General features: G+C 40.2%; 1 protein-coding gene across 5 annotated transcripts in view; it reads right to left on the bottom strand.

The window, feature by feature from the left end:
- The window catches only part of ADAM12 (ADAM metallopeptidase domain 12), a 177,999-nt gene that overhangs the window by 148,012 nt on the left and 11,983 nt on the right, over positions 1 to 18,004 (bottom strand). For 3 of the 5 annotated variants that reach the window (XM_053388910.1, XM_053388914.1, XM_053388911.1), the window contains one exon: positions 9,670 to 9,803. In XM_053388910.1, coding sequence (XP_053244885.1) covers positions 9,670 to 9,803 — 134 coding nt within the window. Of the gene's footprint in view, positions 1 to 6,668; positions 6,764 to 9,669; positions 9,804 to 18,004 lie in introns of those variants that run through there. The other 2 variants (XM_053388913.1, XM_053388912.1) reach the window with 2 other exon arrangements.

Raw genomic sequence — 18,004 nt, 5'->3', positions numbered from 1 at the left:
CTTCAAACACTGCACAGTTAAACTACGGAAATCATTCTCATAGGATGTGTAGTGATGGCCACTGGTTTGGGTGAATATAAAAGTGGGTTAAAGGTAAAGGGACCTCTGACCATTAGGTCCAGTCGTGACCGACTCTGAGGTTGCGGCCCTCATCTCATTTTATTGGCCGAGGGAGCCAGCGTACAGCTGCCAGGTCATGTGGCCAGCATGACTAAGCCGCTTCTGGCGAACCAGAGCAGCGCACGGAAATGCCGTTTACCTTCCCGCCGGAGCGGTACCTATTTACCTACTTGCACTTTGAGGTGCTTTCGAACTGCTAGGTTGGCAGGAGCTGGGACCGAGCAACGGGAGCTCACCCTGTCGCGGGGATTCGAACCGCCGACCTTCTGATCGGCAAGTCCTAGGCTCAGTGGTTTAACCCACAGCGCCACCCGTGTCCCAAAAGTGGGTTAGACACTTTTAAATTCATGGAGACAATTCATGGAGAATAAGGCTACCAATAAGTACTAGCCACAATGGCTACCTCCACTGTCAGAGGCAGTATGCATCTTAATACCAGTTGGTAGGAATCACTGATGCACTCAGGATCTACTCATGGGCTTCTCATAAGCATCTGGTTGGCCACTGTCAGGAGAAGATGCTGGACTATATGACCCATTGGCCCGATCCAGCTGGTTCTTCTTGTGTTCTTACATTCCGTGTTTCCTCAACCCCTCATTGCACAAATTATCACTACATAGAGTGCTGGTGATTGTTTATTTCATAGAAACATAGAATCTTAGAGTTGGAAGGGACCCCGAGGGTCATCTGGTCCAACCCTCTGCAATGCAGGAATCTCAACCAAAACATACATGACAGATGGTCATGCAACCTATGCTGAAAAACCTCCAAGGAAGGAGAGTCCACCAAGCGACTTCAGCACAGCAACTATCAGATTTGAGACCCCCACTGTGCAGAGACCAGGATGGTCACTCGTATTCCCCACCCCACAAATAGCCCTGACCCTCCACAAACCCGAAACTGTTACTCATTCAAATGGAAGCTGCCATTGCATCAAAAAAAAACCTAGTCTCTAGGATCATAGACAATTTTTAAGTATGTATTTTCATATTTAAAATCAAATTTTCAGTTCATGCAACATGGAAAATTATACTGTGGAGCAATGGCTTTTGAACTGTGTTCTAGAAAGTCCTGGGTTTACACTTAAAGCACACACAATGTTATTTTTCTAGAAAAATATGAATGCCTCTCTTTTTTTCTTATAATGGCAGTGGTGCCCAGCTGAGTAGTGCTGGAACTGAGTTCCGGTGAGTTTCTGCTGGAAAAAAGCCCTGGGCACACAGCTGATTTCTCATTGAGAAGCGCATTAACAGTGAGCAATCTTCTCTGAAAGGCAACTTGTCTCCAACTATTAAACTTAGTGTGCAGATCCAAGGCAACATTGGGTGTGTTCTAGTTCATACTCTCTGATTATATAGATCAACAGCAAGGCCAACTCTAGTACTGCTCAGTGTCCTTCCCATATGAACAGAGCACATACTTTAATATTATTATAAGTTGTGGGTTCCAGGGCTTGGGGTGCCAGATTCCCCCAAATTCCTGTTAGGTGTTAGGGGGCTTGACTTAATTCTGAATTCCGGGAACCAACAGGGATTCAATTGCCAGATTAGCCAACCCGCCTGATAATAGTCACTAAGTATGAGCTGTTAACTTAAAAAATGCAAGGAGATGAGCCATTAAGAAAGCCATACTAGACAGCTCTTGGAAGGGGCCCCTCCTCCAGCTCTGAGTTAATAAGCAGGATAAAGGCCTGAGTTTGAAGGAGAGCAGTTGTTTTTTTAGGATTGCAGATGGCTGAGATGTGAGCTCAGGGGAAAAGGTGGTAGTATATACTGCTGATCAAAACACACCACTTCCATTTGTTCTGAAAGGGGAGAGCACTTTTAAAAGCCAGAAGTGGGATTTGTGTTTCCTAGAGGAAAGGCCTGGGAGCAAGGTGGCCTGAAGCCGAAATGCAGGGAAGAATAGCAGTACTCCTTGAGCTACTTGAGCGGATGCAGCAGCAATAAAGCCAGCAGCAGAGTAAGCAGCTTAAGGGAATGGAGCAATGACAGAACCAGCAATTTGAGCAGATGCCCCAGTAGCAGCACCAGCAACAGATGGAGCAGCTAGAGCAAATGAACCAATGGCTGAGCCAGCAAGTTTGATAAAATGGACCAGCTGCTGACAGTGTGTGAGAAAAGCCTCCGTGGAGAGGAAAAGGTGATCCGAATGCAAGGTGAGAGTCCTGCTCCATGAGATGCTTACAAGGGGCTAAAAGTGACCCAGGACCCCTGGAATCTCGCACAGTTCAGAGACTGGGGTGGCGTGCAACAAAATATACCCAGGACATCCATGGGAGACTTCATCAGCAGTGGGTCTGTGTGAAAAGACCCTGAAGGTAGAAAGTTGGAAAATTGTGGCTGTAGAATAACCATCTGAAATCCTAAGACATCTCCTAGCAGCAGAGAACCTGATCAGTCTTACAGGGTTCGACCACACTTACTCCCCCCACCATTCCTAGGCACAGGGCACAGGCACCCTTTAAAGCTCTGGGTGCAAGCTCTGGGTCTTCTTTTTTTGCCCTTCCACTTTCCTCAGGAAAACCTGCTCCTTTATGCTAAATCAGAACAAACAGCAAATTGGGCTTTCTGTGGATCACTGTTTGTTCTGATTCAGCAGTAAATAGCATGGGTTTTTTTTGCCAGGGCAAAAAATTATATAGGGAGGAGCATTTGGACACAGAGCTTTGAAGAAGAGGCCTGTGCCTAGAAACGCAGCACAAAAGGAAGTCTGGATGAGACCATGGTTTGATGCAGGGCAGCCACTTATGCATCACCAAAACAAAAGAAATGGCCAATAGAGAGTTAAAATGAACTCAGCACGAATATTTCACTGTACTTATAAAGAGTGTAACATGCCATAACTGTATCAAATTAGCTGTAGCTTTTAAATTGTTGTTAAGACCATGCTTTGTTCCAGCCGTTCACTGTATTCCGAAGTAAGATCAAAACCTCTTTTATGATGGAAATTCTTAATGCTTGAATTAAAGGAATATCACATTATATACTACTATATATGAACCAACCAGGATTCTAAGAGCCAAGTTTTCTGATGCTACCTTATAGCTGGTAGATCAAAAGAAGGAAGTATTACAAAGACACAGTGAACACCAGCCTTAAGTGTAACACTTTCGCATTCTCAGCTGGGTCGATTACTTCAGTAGTGAGATCAATTTGGCCAAGACTAGACCAACAGGCTTCACTGGCCAAGTAGAACAAGCTTCCAGCCAAATCTATCAGTGTGTCACAGAAATAGCGAGTGAGACATTTACTCAGCCTAGAGTACTTCACGGTGAGTGACTAAATCACAGCAAATCCACAACGTTTTGGTTTTTTTGTAATTATATTAGCATATTAACATGTAAGCCACTGGAGATCAGGATTACAGAGGCAGAAAGGTTCTCAATGTCCAAAGTGGTAAGATGTGTTATCCAAATTGCAGAGGTTGCTATGACTGTAATCAGTGAACTTTTGGCTCATGCAACTTGGCCACTCATTTTTTTTCAAGCCAGCTCAATGAAACACCACACTTAGCAGAGCTATTGACGCAACTATTCACAAAGAACACTACAAGTGCATGACCAAATCTTCAGGGTTTATCAGCTCCATCCTTCTTTAAGATATTTGTAGGGGGCTTTGCTCCACATCGCATTGGTTTACCAACTCAGGTAGGGATCCAGAGCATGGCCTCCTTTGTGTTACAATTGTAGTTTTGCAAATCCATTTCTGAAAAGCTCACAAAAGCTTTCATTTGATAAATAAAATAGTCTTAAACAGATTGGCATGTGGGATATTAACTTTTTTGTGCTTTGTTATGCAGGGGAATGTTTTAGGTCACTTTATGAGATGTTTTATCTCTATATATTTCAATTATTTCGCCACCTTTCAACTTTATTCCTTAAAGCTGTGTCTTTCAACCGGTGGGGGGGGAGGGCTGCCCCCATGTGGGCATATGAAGACATATGAAGATTCCAGTGGTGGTGGGGACACACGACTTTCTATAATGTACAGTAAAAAAAGATAGCACTATGAAAATATAAAACTATGTAGTGTTATGTTCTGAAGGTGAGAAGAGTATATGCAGCTTATTAAGTAATATTTGTGACATTATGAGCATACAATACAACCAGCACAACAGTTCATCCTGCACAGTTCAGTTAATCAATCACATGTTTATTTATGGTGTTCATTTCCATCAATTTTGAGAACTTCGAACTTTCTCTCCACACCCGGAAACATGAGAGACAGAGAGAGAACTTCAGCTACGTATACGATCCAGTTAGATAACTACTACTTATTTATTAATCCCATTTGGCTTTGCTCACTAAACACTAAACTCCGTCGTCTCCTAGTCAGGCATTTCAGATTTGCCAGGCTGAATCTAAAGTAGATCACCTAGAAGACCTCTGGAAAAACTTCACTGATTAACAAAGAGCTTTCCCAACTTTTCATGTCGGTGACACCCTTTTTAGACATGCATCATTTTGCAACACAGTAATTCAGTTTTACTAGCAAACTGGAGGGTAAACTAACCCCTTTCCAGCCCCGGGAGGAGCACGGGGACATAGCTGTCAACTTTTCCCTTTTTTTAAGGGAAATCCTATTCGGAATAAGGGAATTTCCCTTTTAAAAAAGGAAAATGTTGACAGCTATGCACAGGGAACATTTGCACAACACACCAGCACACTGCAGCATACACACTAACATGTAGTGACACACAGTTTGGAAACTCTGGGTTAACAACTTGATTCTGCAGACAATACAAATACTCTGGCAAAGGGAACTGAGGAGACCATCCTGTCACTGCAGAACACACTGTGAAGAGCCCTTTTATCCCTGACGTTCAGTCCTTGCCAAAGCATCTCCAAGAGAAGTTTTTGGAATTCAAGTGTGCGCCAACAGCCAAAGATGATGTCAAATCATTCACTTTGCAAAAGTTTGGCTTGAAATATCTCTTGATATACCCCAAAACAGGAGTGCAGGCTCTGCTCATCATTGTGCCATTTTCATCCACATACCTTTGCAAAACCCCCCCCCCCGCTCTTATGACTATTAAAACAAAGGAGCTCAACATACTGGATGTTGAAAGTGACCTAAGCTGTGTCCTGAATGTAAGACATTGAGCCTAGCATGCAACATCATCAGTGTTCACATCAATACTAATAGTAGTAGACTTGTTGAAATTTTTAATTTCATATGAATTTTTTGAAAATTTGAATAATTCATTTTTTAGAATTGTAAGCATTTAGATTCATTTTTATTAAGCCAAAAACTATTAACTATAATTAAAAGTCACAATATTTCATTTGAATTTTCAAAAGGATTGAAATAATTAGGGGAGCCAGGCTTGACGGGTAAATAATATGTTTATCTTAGCTAAAAGGGTACATGGGTTAGCAACATAGCTGTCAACCTTCCCTTTTTTGGTGGGAAATTCCCTTATTCCAGCGCCATTTCCCACTGCTATCCCGGATTGTTAGATATCCTGTTGACTGTCCCCGGGACAGGTGAGGCTGCTGATCCCTTATTTTTGAGGCTGCTGATTCCTTATTTTCAAATCTGAAAGTTGACAGCTATAGTTATCAAAGGTTGAGAAACACTGCCTTAAAGGCTGCTTACAAACCAAAAACAACCTTTAAAATAATTCCCCTAGAAAATAGTAGAAGACAACTGAATTCAGTGGTGTATTTTGACCATATTATACATCTTTTTCGAGATACACACCCACACACTATCCTTTTCTTGCCCTGTAGCCATGGCTAAAAACACAAGACAATTGCAAGCCTGTACTATGAAACTATAGGAATCAATAATGCACTTGCTTCACAGTCTTTTGATTCCCATGAATTAAGTATTGCTAGCATTTTCCCCCAAATCTTGCCAGCTTTGAGGATTTACAAGGCTCCACTTGTTTCAGCAATGCAGGGTGTAAAGTTCTTTATCCGCTACTTATACTGAAAGATCCCTGCAGTTTGGCAACTCTTTTCCCGGGTAAAATATACAGACTTTGTTTGCGACTAGCATCTTTTAATGAAGCGATGTTACCTTGCTTGCAAGCTGCATGTAATGGAAGAGTATGACCCACAGAACTACATTTGCACTTGGACAAGGCCCAGGCTGCAGGTAAATTGAACTGCTACCACAACTGCTTCAAAATATGTCAGAAAAGTATTCTGTGTTAAAACAACTGATATGCCTCCCAGCAATATTGGCTTTAAACCAAGTTTTAGGGGGCCTTCAGCAAATAAGGAAAACTTTGCCACCACTAGGATCACACAATTATTTAAAACACATGATTGTCTTAAATAATTTCTACTAAGACAAAACATGGAGCATTTCCCCTCAAACATTTCCTTTAATACTGGGAAGTGGGGTGTGTGGCCAGGGTCAACTTAAACCACAGCGTGATACTGAATCTAGCCTCGTGCCATGGATCTCCCGCCCTCCCACCCTTGGTTCAGGTTGCGTCATTGGCCTTGCTATGGACTTCAGTTGGTCGCCGTTGAGGGGCCTTGTAGGACTTTTTCCACTTAGCAAACTGGCACTGGCTACTTGGTTTTCGCCTACCTCGTAGCAATTGTCACAACTTTGTAAGGTTTGGCGGTTAGGCATTGGAATAGCAATGTGTGGGGGAGGGGAGGTGCGGCCATCACCTGCCCTTCCATGCTTAAGGGTATTCTGTTAAAGCAGGGGACAGCAACCTTTTTCAGTCGTGGGCCGGTCCACCGCCCCTCAGACCATTGGGTGGGCCGAACTATATTTTGGGGGAAAATATGAACGAATTCCCATGCCCCACAAATAACCCAGAGATGCATTTTGAATAAAAGCACACATTCTACTCATGTAAAAACACCAGGCAGGCCCCACAAACAACACAGAGATGCATTTTAAATAAAAGGATACATTCTACTCATGTAAAAACACGCTGATTCCCGGACCATCCGTGGGCTGGATTGAGAAGGCAATTGGGCCGCATCCGGCCCCCGGGCTTTAGGTTGCCTACCCCTGCGTTAAAGGAATCTGGGGGTGTGGATCTTGTCCGAAGCCTGGGGAGGGGCTCCCCCTACTGGTCATTTACCCTTACCAGACTCCCTGCAAGGCGGGCAGGAGTCAGATATAGTCGATTCGGGTCCAATGCCTAAGCCAATACCGCTCACATTCTGTAATCAATAAAGTTGTGGCCTAAATTTTGCCCATTAACATTAACCTAAAATTCTGGGTCCTTGTGTCTTTATTCTCATGGGGGTGGCTTGGGGGTTTGACACGCAACTGATATGCCTCCCAGCAAAACTGGCTTAATAGTTAATCTTTAAACAAAGTTTTAGGGGGAAATGCAACCTGCAGCAAATATGGAAAACTTCCCCACCACTAGGACCACACAATTATTTAAAACACGTTAATGTCTTAAATAATTTCTACTAAGACCAAACACGGAGCATTTCCCCTCAAACATTTCCTTTAATACTGGAAAGTAAAAAAGATGAAGTTAGAATGGATATTGGTACAGGTACTATTCTAATCCTACCCTTCACTAATTTCTCCCGCCTCCCTCACCCTGCCAAAAAACTGCAACTTTGAGAGGGGCATATATTTACAGTTAAGGAAAAGGCATAGGAGGAAAGAATTTAAACTCTCTCTCAAGGCTCTACCTTCTCTCTATTCAAAGCAGCTGCCTGGGCCCTCAGTCAACATATCTCATATCCATTATTGTTGGCCCTGAATTTAATGGGTTCTAATTCAAGGTGAACATTAAAAAAAGATTTGTGGTTTGGTACAGAAATCCGTGGGGGGCACCAGTGCCTTCCTTCCATGGATGCCGGTGGAAACTTAATATAAAAGCGAAGTTTCCACCAGTTCCCATGAAAGAAAGGCACTGATGCTCCGCATGGATTTCTGTACCAAACCACAAATCTTTTTTTAATGTTCACCTTGAATTGGAAGCAGTATGGGAAACAAATTAATGATATAAATACTTTATCATTGTTCTCAGAAAGGTCCTGTGCTGTAACCCTTTCAACAGACTACACTCACTAAATCTGAAATCTCTAAAGAATTATAAAAAGCACACCATCTGTTTCTAATTAAATGATCTAAAAATAGAATCAGGAAGATATCTAATACATAAGACATTGTGCTAGTTTGCTTAAGATCCCACATGTATGCCTATTTGGTGAATGTTGTATTTTAAAAGTTGGCAATTATCCCCCTGCCAATTAGGAAAGATAATGAAGGCTAACTGAATGCATGCAACCATATGTTTTCATAAAAACTAAATCACCACATACACCAAGACTTGTCTTCTAAAACTCAAAACATTACAAAATCTAATTCATCTATTAAATTCTATGCAAAATCATATGGAGCAGCTCTACTGAATGCACTGGGGCTTACTTCTCTGTAAATATAAATCAAGATTGTGCTGCGAGAAATTCTAATTGTACCATAAAAGGCTGTAGTCACCAATATGGTGCTTTCTGATACAACTGGAAACGTCTGGATCTTACAAAGCCTCAGAGGCCTATGGTCAGATGCAGTAAAACAGATCCTTCTGAAATTCCCTCTTCCGGTCAGCAACCCACCATCAAATCTATATCTCTATTTACTGAGCCACAACAATCATCCGGTGCTTTTCAGTGCTGTCATGGTACAAACATATAAATTCAACAAATGGATCCAAATCAATCTTTGCCATTTTGACAAGGGATCACCTCAGAGCTACCTTCAAATCATTAGTTACCTCTTTGTCCACAGAAGTGCTTTGTGACTTCACAGGATGGCAACAAAGCCACCAAAGTAAAAAAAAAAGAAAAGAAAGAAAGAAAGCCATGAATATGCTTGGAGATCCAAGCCTTAGATCAAATGGATGGTGTTTTCAGAAGAACCCCATGTAAAATTATTCAAATTCAACAGAATCCATATAAATTCTGCTGAATCAGAGTTCAACCCAGACATCAAGGAAAAATAAAGTATGTGTGTGGGGGCACATGCAACATCCTCTCAGAATTCCAATGTACTTCCATACCCAGAAAAGCTGGTAACCTTTATAATGTCACAATTGGCCAATAAATGACTTTTGCAACTGGCAAAATCAACTGAATAAAGATTGGAAGCAAAAGTTGAGATTTGTTAGTCTAGTTATCTTATTTTCAACGGGCTTCTGTTTAATTCTACTAATCCATTGTTGATCACTTCTTTTTTGATAGCTATATTAAGTAACAGAACAAAATAACGCAGTTTAGATTTCTGTTTTAAACCACAAACATTCAGACAGAGAAAAATATAACAAAAGAGCCTCTATGGTCTTTTAAGTTGGGGGAAGCTCATATCTTCAAAAACCCTAGCTAACAAAAATGAATCAGCATCATGAGATGAAATCTAAACAATGAGTCACATTATGTGGTATCTCTCTCTATGGACTCTAAATAATTTAAGAGTATGATTCCATTTAGTAATACGTTTGTACACACACACAGAGAGAGAATATTGCAGGCTATCACTGCAATCCTGCATGCAGATGGGCTGTATTCTATGAGGTTATATAACAATAAACAGCCAAATGAATACATACCTTGGAATAAGAGCTTTTTAATGGTGTCCACTTTTCACTACTCAGGAGATAAGGGACTATTATTTCATAGTGTGCTGGTTGGTTCTTCGAAATCCATTGCCTAGAGAATTCCAGCTTGTGCTTTGCATCCCCTCCTAGAGGAAAAAATGGGGGGGAGGGGGGAATTAATATTAACAAACATATTGGACATACTATACAAAATATTGCTAAATGAAATAAACTGAAAAGGTAAAACACCAATGTAATACTTCAAGATGTGATACACAAGTAAGCATCCACATGTGGAAGAAGGAATAGAAAGAGATCAACTTGAAATTGAAGGGAAAATGATAATGGAAGGTACTTTACACCTACCTAGTTGCTTCTTAAGACTGTGGTCCCTGGCACCCTTTCAGAAGATCCCTGAGGCTAAGGTAAGATATTAGAGTAAATGCCGAAAAGGCAGAGGTCTCCACTGCATGCTGTATAGGCACTCTGTTTTCAGTAACCATAGTTAAGATTAACAATAGTTTAGGGCTCAGATGATGCTAAACTGGGGTTTATCTAAAGTGTGTCTTATTTCCTCTTGCAGCTACACTGGAGAAGGAAAGAAAGGGAATTACATGAGCCTGGGGAAAGCTTGGCTAATTCACATTACTGTTAAACCATTGTTTAGTGTTACATTAGAACAAAACCATCCTAGTATGGCAACACCACTAAAGATAAATAAATAGGAATTTCCTCTTATGTTCTTTCTTTTCCTTTACCAGAGTACCTGCTAGCCTACAATAAGGTTACATCTCAGTTATATAGCTCTTCACATGAGCATAGCCGGGGGGGGGGGGAGCAGGTAGGGAGGCAGCTGCCGCCCCATAGATCAAGTAAAACAATAGAAATAATGAACTGAACCAATCATGTCAGTTCTGGGGGCCCCCACACAAGTCCTGCCCCCCCAACAAAAACCCTGGCTACACCCATGGATCTTCACATTGATTTTGCACAAAGGGTTTAACCATTTTTATTTAAGACTTTGTATTAGCTTCCCTAAATATTTTTAAGATCTTTAACATTTTATTCTTCTCTGAATAAAACCCCACAGTCATGTGCCATTTCTACAAGCTATTTGAGTTTGTTTTTTCCCCTGCCATGGACATAATTATCAATTATATCAGTAGTTTCAAAATGTTTTATCCAGAACATGCAGGTCTCAGTGTATTTACAGTCCCTAGGTGTTTTAGATGCACATTAGCAAAAGAATCATCTCAAAAAGAGAAGATACAAGCTAACACAGTATGCACTGCAGAGCCAAATTATTAGCGCTATGTCAAAAAAGCAACTGGTTTCTGGCTTTTATTTCTTACTCCTAATTATACTAATTATAGCTGCCAGAGAAACAGCTCTAAAATGTAATAAAGCTCAGTGGGTCTCAAGTTACTCACTATGGGCTTGGTCCAGTCAAAGTTGCATACTTCTAGGTCAGAGAAATTTTAACAGGATCCTAATGAGATTTAAGTGTTTAACTTGGTTGGACTGCAGCCAAACTTCAGCTCTGTATTTTAGTAATGACAATCCATGAGATGATCCATTTATATGTAGTGTGAGATCTTAAAAGGGTGCAAACCAATCCTGGGCATGTTTACTCAGAAGTAAGTCCTACTGAGTTCAGTGGATTTAGTTCCTAGCATGTATCAGATTATAATCATTCTGCACCATCTGCAGCCCCTTGATCAGTTGCAAGAGAAGCCACATGTACAGCACATTACAATGACCAAATTATCCCTAGCTATGAAAGGGTGCGGCTGGAGAGAGGCACTCTTCACCACAGAGGCCTCCCAGGAAAATAGTTTCAAGAGCACCCTAAACTGCATTCCTGTTTCTTTAGAGGGAATGTAACCCTATCTAGAACAGGAAGGAAACCATTTACCCACAGTGTGTCTTTATCTTAGAAGGATTTAGTTGGTATTTATCTTGGAACTGAATTGATTTTACGTATGTGCTGTTGTTTTAAACTGTTTTTATATTTATAATTGTCTTTTGAAATTGTTCTTTAAAGGTGCAATTGTTTTTAACTGGTTTCATATATGTGGTGATACTGCAAATTGTTTCAGGATAGGAAACAATTCATTAATGAAACAAATAAATAAGTTTGGTATTGATCTGTTGGCCTTCATTCTCTACACAACTGCATCCAGGCACTGGTTCAGTTTCTACACAGCATCTCCTGTCTCAGATTTAATGGGAAAACAAGAGCCGGGTATCATCAGCATACTGATGACAATGTGAACCAAGCTTCCTGATGACTGCTCCCAAAGGTTTCATATAAATGTTAAATAGAATTGCAGACATGACGGTGCCTGTCCAGCGTGAGACAGTTATGCCACTGAAGAGTCCCTGAATGTGAGGGAGATGTCATATCATTCCTAGAGGGGCAAGGCTACTACATCATCATCATTTATTATTTATACCCCGCACATCTGGCTGGGTTTCCCCAGCCACTCTGGGCAGCTCCCAACAGAATACAGTGGACACTCGGGTTGCGAACGTGATCTGTGCAGGATGCACATTCACAACCTGCAGCGGCGTGTCTGTGCACGCGCGGGTTGCAATTTAGCGCTTCTGTGCATGCACGACCCCCAAAACCCGGAAGTAAACCATTCCAGAACTTCCAGGTTTCAGCGGGTCCGTAACCAGAAAAAACGCAACCAGAAGCCTCTGTAACCTGAGGTATGACTGTATTAAAAACACAATAAAACATCAAACATTAAAAACTTCCCTAAACAGGGCTGTCTTCAGATGTCTTCTAAAAGTCAGATAGTTGTTTATTTGGTACAGAGTGGGTGTGGTGTCATGAGTGTGCTCACACCACACTGTGCCCACACCACTCTGAGCTCCCTTGCTGCCTCTCCCCTTCCTCTGTTGGTAATGCCAGCAACATGCAGCACTGGGATGCCTGGAGAGCAATGCAGTCCCACCCAATGACTCTGAACAGAGCATAGGCTTAATCAGATTATCTCCATCAAATCAGTGCATGATCACCATCAAATCTCTCCAAGCCACATTTTATTTCTTGTCCCAATTAAACCTTCAACACAGATAGGAAGGAGTAGTTTGGCCATTTAAAACTGCTATTTTTTTCATACTGCTATGGAAGGGGGGGGACTTTTCACACATCTTGTGCACGCATAGCATTACTTTTCTAAGCATAGCATGAAATGAAATCTACACAGTTTCGTATCAACCATGAGGAATCAAAACAGTGTCATCAAAGAAGGGTCAGGGGGGGAAATGCTACTAGCCTACTAATTAATACTATAAATATTTAACTGCAAATTCTTGAAAATAACATCGGAATTCTTCCAGGAAGAAAGGATCATTGTCCAGGTAAAATAAAAAGTGAAACTTGACCAAAAAAAAATCATGAAAAAAGTAGATTTTGTCAATGTGTGTGCAAAATTCTTTTCAGCTCATTAGAGTAGTCACAACTATTTAAAATTAAATGACTTCATTTTTATACCAACTACTTTACAAGATTCATAAATGTTAAGCCACCATGGAAAACTTCATAAACTTTTATCTTAAAAAGCAAAATATTTCTCTCTGCAATTTTTTTTCAGTGCTGAATTTATTAATGTGCAACATTTATTAACGCTTAATAAATGGGTGAGTGTGTGTGGAGAAGACAGATAGAAATCTTGGGAGACCAAATGATACCTTTGCTTCAATGTTAGCTAATTTACTAATGCTAGAAAAAACATTTAACTCTGAAGCACTGGGAAGAAATAGAAGGATTTCAACAGAACCAAATATATGATACTAAATATATGACAAAACTGAAACAATACAGCCCAACTTTAGTTAGAAGTTAGGTAATGTTATCTCACTTTCTTTTGGTGCACGTGGAATTTTAAACTTTACAGAGCTCTTGAGGCAGCTGTGCAATGGTTAAAAACAGGCATAGGCAAACTCAGCCCTCCAGATGTTTTGGGACTACAACTCCCATCATCCCTGACCACTGGTCCTGTTAGCTAGGGATGGTGGGAGTTGTAGTCCCAAAACATCTGGAGGGCCGAGTTTGCCTATGTCTCGTTAAAAGCATGTATGCATCAACTGAAGTTGGACCATTTAAGATTTCTCCAACATTACTATTAACTATTCTCTAAAATGAACACAGCACAACAGTCTCAAGATGGGCTGGGCATATTCCATTCCATTCCAACTGAGGGCTTTTGTTCATGGGACAAGAAGCCTAGCAACCAGTCAAGTGCCAAAGACCCTCCAGATGTTGTTAGACTATGCAAATAACATCGTGCACTCATCACGTGCTACCGTTTACCACACAGAGTACTGCAATCATGCTTTCTATCTCCATGCATTACTCTCTGACATGGGAAGACAAGGATTAAAATATCCAGACACTCAGCCCATTTAGATGTTCCTACTTTGGTATAGCGCAATTGCTGTGCTGAGGATCTTTACATCTGCCCAGGGCTTTTTTCCCACCCAGAACTCACCAGATCTCAGTTCCAGCACCTCTCAGATGGGTGGCATTGCCATTATAAGAGAACAAGGGAGTCATTCATGGTGCATTCTGGCAAATTCCCCCCCCCCCCCGAAAAATAGCACTGCATCTGCCTATATGTGTAGAACAATGTTTAAAAACTAGCTTTACATTTGAGGCTTCTTCTTAGGTGATCCATTATGACTGAGTAGTAATGGTCCTTTTTGTCTTCCTGCAACCACATACAAGAAGTATTCTGTTCAGGGGTGGGGACCTGTGGCATATGTTGTTGGACTCCAAATCTCATCATCCTAGTAGCAGATGGCGCTACACCCAGCTCCCAATCCCCTCACCCTTCCTGGTAAGCAGCAGTGACTGTCGAAAAGTCAGGATGGCCAGAGTTGTAGTCTAACAACATTTGAATGGCCACGGGTTCACCACTCTTGCTATAATAGCTTCACTATAATCAGCTGTAAGGCTGATTGATAAAATACAGGTCCTTCTTTGCAGTATTGATGGGTCATTATTTCAGCCATGAAGACGAGCACATCTCTAAACCAACTGCATCTAGAAGTAAAAACAGGATATAGGCTTTGTCTTACAATTAGGGCAGAATCTGACAGCTTTGGCTTCCTCATCAGGTAACAACAGATCCAGTTTTAGCTGTAAGACAACCATGTTCCTGTTTGCAAATAAGTAGGACTGGGCTTCCTATAGAAGAATTATACTGAACCTGTAAACCTTTTCAGATATAGCGTGTTAACTGTGCAAAAGAGTACGCTAAAGACAGGGGAACATACCGTATAAATAGGGCATTCTCATACTGATAAATTATTTGAAAAGGGGGAAATGGACAAAACATTTCAGAGAGAGATAGCATTTGTATGAGAGAGGGATGCATGCCAGTATGAAACAAGGGCTGTGAATTGCCTAAAGAGACACAAAGGAAGTTGTGTCAGCTAGACAGAATCACACAGGAAATCAAAACAGGATTCACAGCAACTTACTAAAAAAAAGGGGATGCAGATAGATGTCAAAGGGTCAAGGCAAGAAATGAAGAGTAACTTATACAATTCAAACAATGCCGAATGTATATTCTTAATTCTTTTCTATGTTTGAGATACGGAAGGCAGAAAAGCTTGTTATAAACACAGGAGAACCTACATTGTGTAAGAAACAAACAGGAAATGAGATGTAAGCATATGGGGAAACAAAAGATAATAAGCTTCTGGATGTTCACTCATATGGCTGCATTCCAAAATGTCTGCCTACATTTAGTTCAGTGCATAAACACTACAACCACCAAATATATGCTCTCTCTGGTTCTGTTTTTTCTTTAAATATTTATAGCCCCACCTTCATCTATTGATATTGGGAGAGGGTAAAAAATAATCAATATGATAATCTACCACACAACAATAAAACACATTATCAGAACAAATGAAGACAGATAAAGCAACAGAAAGGTTATCAATCAGCAACTTAGAAACCTTAAAATGTTATTGGTCATGACCCAACCCATTGCTGTTACACAATTACTGGTTGGCATCTCTGTGAACAGTGCATCAATCACTGAAACTTATTTACAAAAAGGTACTGTGATTTGGGGGGCAATGCCCTAATACTTTGCACATGGCCCAGCACTGTACTATTGAGAATTAATCACAGTTAGAGCCCAGTTGCTCCAGCTGAGTATCAAGCTAATTTTACCTAAATTAATAATTATAATTTATTTGCTGGTACATTTGTAAATATAAAATTATAGCTTATGGCAAGCTTTACATTAGATTGAAAGTGGCAAGGCAGACTTTTCCCCATCTTACTGAGCCTTTTAAAGCTTTGGGTTTTCATCCTTTTTAATCAGTACATTTATTTTCCTTTTTCAATCAAATATTTCTTAATTATAACCCATTTAAATGTAGCACAGGCATTAATGTCATGTGTCTTTAAGATCTTTGGAAGAGCTCCTGCTTGTTGTTCCATGTCCGCCAGATAGTCACTTGGTGACAATATGGAAGTGGGCCTTCTCGGTGGTTGCACCCACTCTGTGGAATGTCCTCTCTCAGGCAATTTGTGAGGCAGAGACAGTAATTCCTTTTAAATGCTCCTTAAAAACTTAAGTTTATACAGACTTTCTTGGTCCCTGACTCTTACTTATTAATGTTTTTGCACACTGCTCAGCTTTTATTTAAGAAATATGGTTGCATTTTGTTTTTATCTATTTTTATTCAGTTTTTAGGAAATGCTATTTGTTGCTTTAAAGTTTTTATTATAGTAAGACGTATAAAAATCATAAGTGTGAAACTTTTTTTAAAAAATTCAGTGTGCACTGAAAGTAGCTCCTTTCAATCATATAGTACCCCTTTATTTTTTGCTCAAACATAATGAAAATACTTCCTACCAATCATTGGTCAGATATAGATGGAAAGCATTTTATTCTTCTCAGCTCACAAGCCTTCAGAGGAGTATGAGCTCAAATGATAACAATCTTCAATATACTACAACGCTTTTATTATTACTTCTTTTCCTTCCATAACATCATGAAAGGAAAGACTTAATGCTGCCATGGAAGTAAACAACACAGGGAAAAAGAACTTTTATTTTTACTCACAGAAAGGGAAAGAGAAGCCTTTGTTGAGAGATAAACAATATGGAAAATTGTGGAGGAATTAACACTTGCTGCCCTCTAAAGAAATAGATGTATTTAATAATCACAAACATTTAACATTATTAATAAAATATCAGTCTGTCAGAATATTCTGCTTGGCGAAAATGTGGGCAGCATGATTTTACTTATTTATTTATTTATCTACCACTTGAGTCTCAAAAACCTCAAAGCAATTTACAAAAAGAATTTTTAAAAATGAAATTATCATTAAAAATAGGTAAAAATGACTATTTAAAACATTCAAAAATAATTAAATTCAAAAATAAGCTAAAAAAAGAACCCAATTAAAACACACATCAACATTCTACATATCTGAACATGCTTGGCTAAACAGAAATGTTCAGAAGGAGCATTATATGGCACCTGTAACAATGCTAGAGTTTCACAGATTGAAATGGTCAAGTGGGCATAGATGGGGTAGGGCAATCTTGCAGGTAAACTGGTCCCAAATTGTTAACGGGATACCATCTACAATGCAGAATTATCAATCAAACACTGACAGGGGAATAACAGTCAAGGACACTTGCATTTGAAAAAGAATACACCCATCTAGAACAATAGGCAACTTTTTCAGTTTATGGAAAACCCACATAAAGCTTGTGATTTCTGTTTTATTTTATTTTACCATGGCTCTGAAACTACTCAGATGACCACATTAGAGGATGGCATCAGCTTCCTCGATCATTCCTAGTGCTTCGTTCCACACACAAAAAGATGAAGCCTATGTTTCCACCTTAGATTTGCAGATTTGATCATTGAACTACAACATCTCCTAGATAATATGCAATGCAGAGACTTTCTAAAACAAAAAGGAATACAGTGGTCAAGTGGATACTCTATGCAGATGACCCCTTCCCAAGAGCTATGCTCCTAAATTCTGGATCAGTATTAAGGTTAGAAGTCATCAGCAGGTTCCTCATTTTCCTGAAGGCAGGACAGCTGGTGTATTAGCTAAAGCTCATTAACTCCTGACCACAGCTACCTCCTTACAATCTAGAAGCACACCACAAGCAGTATGACCCAATGTAAAATACAGTAGCCATATCCACAATCTCAACAGTCCACTCAAAAAATGCAATTGGCATCCTATCTAGACTAGGCTGTGGTTTCTTCAGCCCTATTCCATTCATTACTGACCTCAACGGGCATTCTGAAAATCTAACCAATATCTGTAAAAGTTATCCATGCAG

This window comes from Podarcis raffonei, chromosome 5, assembly GCF_027172205.1.
Source record: "Podarcis raffonei isolate rPodRaf1 chromosome 5, rPodRaf1.pri, whole genome shotgun sequence".
NCBI classification, from domain to species: domain Eukaryota; kingdom Metazoa; phylum Chordata; class Lepidosauria; order Squamata; family Lacertidae; genus Podarcis; species Podarcis raffonei.
This window is presented reverse-complemented; position numbering and strand designations above follow the sequence as displayed.